Source organism: Ananas comosus, linkage group 16 (genome assembly GCF_001540865.1).
Source record: "Ananas comosus cultivar F153 linkage group 16, ASM154086v1, whole genome shotgun sequence".
Taxonomy (NCBI): Eukaryota; Viridiplantae; Streptophyta; class Magnoliopsida; order Poales; family Bromeliaceae; genus Ananas; species Ananas comosus.
The window spans coordinates 9,520,201-9,523,309 of record NC_033636.1 but is presented as its reverse complement, the minus strand read 5'-3'; the positions used below and the strand labels follow the sequence as shown (position 1 = coordinate 9,523,309).

The following is a 3,109-nucleotide window of genomic DNA, read 5'->3' as shown; positions in this document are numbered from 1 at the left end:
AAAAAAAAAAAAAAAAAAAAAAAACCAATTTTTAACCCGGAACGGTAACCATAATCGGAGCAGGGGGATCCGGTCACCGCACCTGCGCTTGGTCGGAGGAGGAGGGGGGTGAGAAGTGGGTTTGGGTTCACCGGGGGGTGACGGGACCGCGGCGTCGTCGGGGGAGTCGCTGCTGTAGTAGTAGCCGTCCATGCGGCGGCGGCGGCGGCGATCAGATCAAATCCCGGCCGTCGATTTCCGCGCTGGAACGTGCATGAAAAAAGGGATCGAGTTGCACGGGGCGTACAAAAAGGAGGTGAACTTTTTTCTATAAAGTGGGAAAAATTAAATTAAATAAAAATAAATGTGGTTTTTTCGCAACAAAAGAGTTTGGGAGCGGAGGAGAAAGAAGAAGAGGAGAGTTTAGAGAGAGAGAGAGAGAGAGAGAGAGAGAGAGATGTATGAGAAGTGGGTGGAGGCAAATAGTGGCAAATGGGGCAGCTCAAGTAGACATTTTTTTATACATATTATATATATATATATATATATAGATATTAGATTATATTAAATATCTTTATTACTATATATAATTATATATATATATATATATAGTAATAGTATGCGGGGCGTGTTATGCTTATTTTTGGATTTTATAGAGGAGTAATAATGTAAGCATTTTGTGTCTGGAGGTGGAAGAAGACGTGGGAGCAGCACATACTACGGCTATTAAATTAAAATAAATTGCGTTAATTTTAAACAGGTCCCTATAAATATAGTAAATTATAAATATGTCCTTATAAAGTTTAATTTTCATATGGTGTCTCTGCAGAAATCCTGATGTTTTTAAGTATGTCTTTTTATTTTGTTACTGTTAGAGAATCGTTAGAGAACTGTTTATATTTTCAATTTTGTTATCACAAAAATGTCCTTTCAAAAATCATATAAAAGGGTAAAAATATAAAATACTAATTAGGATTAAGTATTTAATCTATGATTAACTAAAATTTTCTAACGGATTCTAACGGCAGGGATATATTTAAAAATATCATAAGTTTTACAGAAATAATATATAAAAGTTCAATTTTATAGAAATATATTTGTAATTTACTATGTTTGTAGGGACTTGTACGAAATTAACCCTAAATTAAAAGGTGTAGAGTGTTATTTTGATTCTCAAACTATTACCTATTTTATATTTTCTTAATATTTTATTAAAATTTTTCATATTATTGCAATCGAATTTAAATTTTAATATTTTAGTGACTTTATAATGATGAAATGTTGATATGATAATTAAAATTGAGTTGGAACGTTATTGGTAGCAAACAGGCTCCGTTGCCATTCATTTGTTTTCGGTGATGAGCCTGAAATCGACGATCGGCATCGTTGAATATGATTTATACCATTGAAGTATCTAGAAACTAAATTTTAAATCTTTTCGACATTATTGACCTAGTGATAAAAAAAATTTCAAAATTTATATTGTAATGGTCGATATGAGGAGTTTTCTCATTTTAACGGTGTAACGATATCCAAATCAATTGAATTTTGGTTAGAAAATTTTTTAAATTATTTAGAATAAGATCTATATTCTCGACCTTGATTACAAGATTTCTATTATCACTTTTTAGAAAATATTTATTTTTAGTCGTTCATTTTTTTGTCCACTTGATGGACGAGAGAACAAAATAAAAAAAATACAAAATTTAGTTTATAAATATTTCAAAGCGGTATAGATCATATTCAACAGTGCCGATCGTCAATTTTAAGATTCCATCATCGAAAATAAATGGATGGTAACTGAGCCTGTTTGCTACCGAAAATATTCCAGCTCAACTCATAATAATTAATAATATGATATATTTAGTTATTTACATATTATTAATTAAAATACTGTTGCTATTTCACCGCCATATTATTTAAATAACTAAACTGTAAAACTTATTATATTAATTTTAAAATTTTAATTTGATATTATAATAATAATTTTTTTGACAGATAGATAGTACGCTATTCGCTTCGTTTATTTCATTTAGAAATAAACTAAGCTAGAAATATGAATCAATCAGGATTCGAACTTGTGACCTCGGATACTAACAATCGTGTCTTTTGCCACCGTCGGTAATATTATAATATATTAAAATTTAAAAACTGACATATTATGGGGCGCCTTAGTCAAAAAAAACAACGGTGCAATATAGGCTAAATTAAAATATTTAAAGTTGTGAGAGCGACCCCTCACCTCACCCTTTTTATACCCACCTACATATTATCCCATCTCAATGCTATTATATTATATTATATATATATATATATATGGTACTTGTTTATGTATATATAAAGCATACCATGTAGTCTCTCTTCTAGAGCATATATATATTTTGCTTCTTAAAATATTGGGTTTTATCTTAAGTTTTAAATTTTGATGTTTGAGATATTCGTAACTTTTTTTTAAGGAACGTTCACAAAAAAATTATTGCTTGCCTATGGTTCATATATGTATATCTACCTTATATGTTAAATTCAATAATTATTGCTTTGCATTACAACTAAATGAAACACACTTTATATATACAATATTATGTTTATAATAATAAATAAGATTTAAAATGGAATGTTTTTAAGAATTTAAAATTTCATATGTTGGGTTTAGTTGAAATACCAAAATGAAACTCAAACTAAATGTTTTTCATGTGGTTTTGAGCGAAAACATGCTAAATATTTGATTAAATTAACTCTTAATGATGGTGATGGAACGGTGATGTCGAAGCCGAATCTGAAGACACGTTCTTGGGTGCATTAGCTCCACGGGTGGGGCCCACCGGGGGCCTCTTTCTATTGGCTGGTATACTGGTGCTGGGCCCCACTTCTTATTATACTCAAACCACGTGAATCACGACGCGCTTGCTATTGTTTTGTTGAGCTCTGTTTTTTAAGAAATTTAAATTATTTTTTAATTAGAAAAAATGTTATTTATTTATTTATTTAGGAAGCTAAAACAAGCTCTAAATTGACGAATCTTTGCTTTGAACTTCATGGTAAAAACAGGTTTATACATTTTTACCAAAAAATTAGAATAATAATAGTAATATAATAAAAACAATAATAAAAGATACTGTTCAAATAGCTC

The 3,109-nt window shown here is 30.0% G+C and overlaps 1 protein-coding gene across 1 annotated transcript in view; it reads right to left on the bottom strand.

The window, feature by feature from the left end:
- The window catches only part of LOC109721918 (probable WRKY transcription factor 65), a 1,585-nt gene extending 1,107 nt beyond the window's left edge, over positions 1 to 478 (bottom strand). The window contains exon 1 of the mRNA XM_020249738.1: positions 83 to 478. Within this exon, the coding sequence (XP_020105327.1) occupies positions 83 to 192 (110 nt within the window). The 5' untranslated portion in view covers positions 193 to 478. The remainder of the gene's footprint in view (positions 1 to 82) is intronic.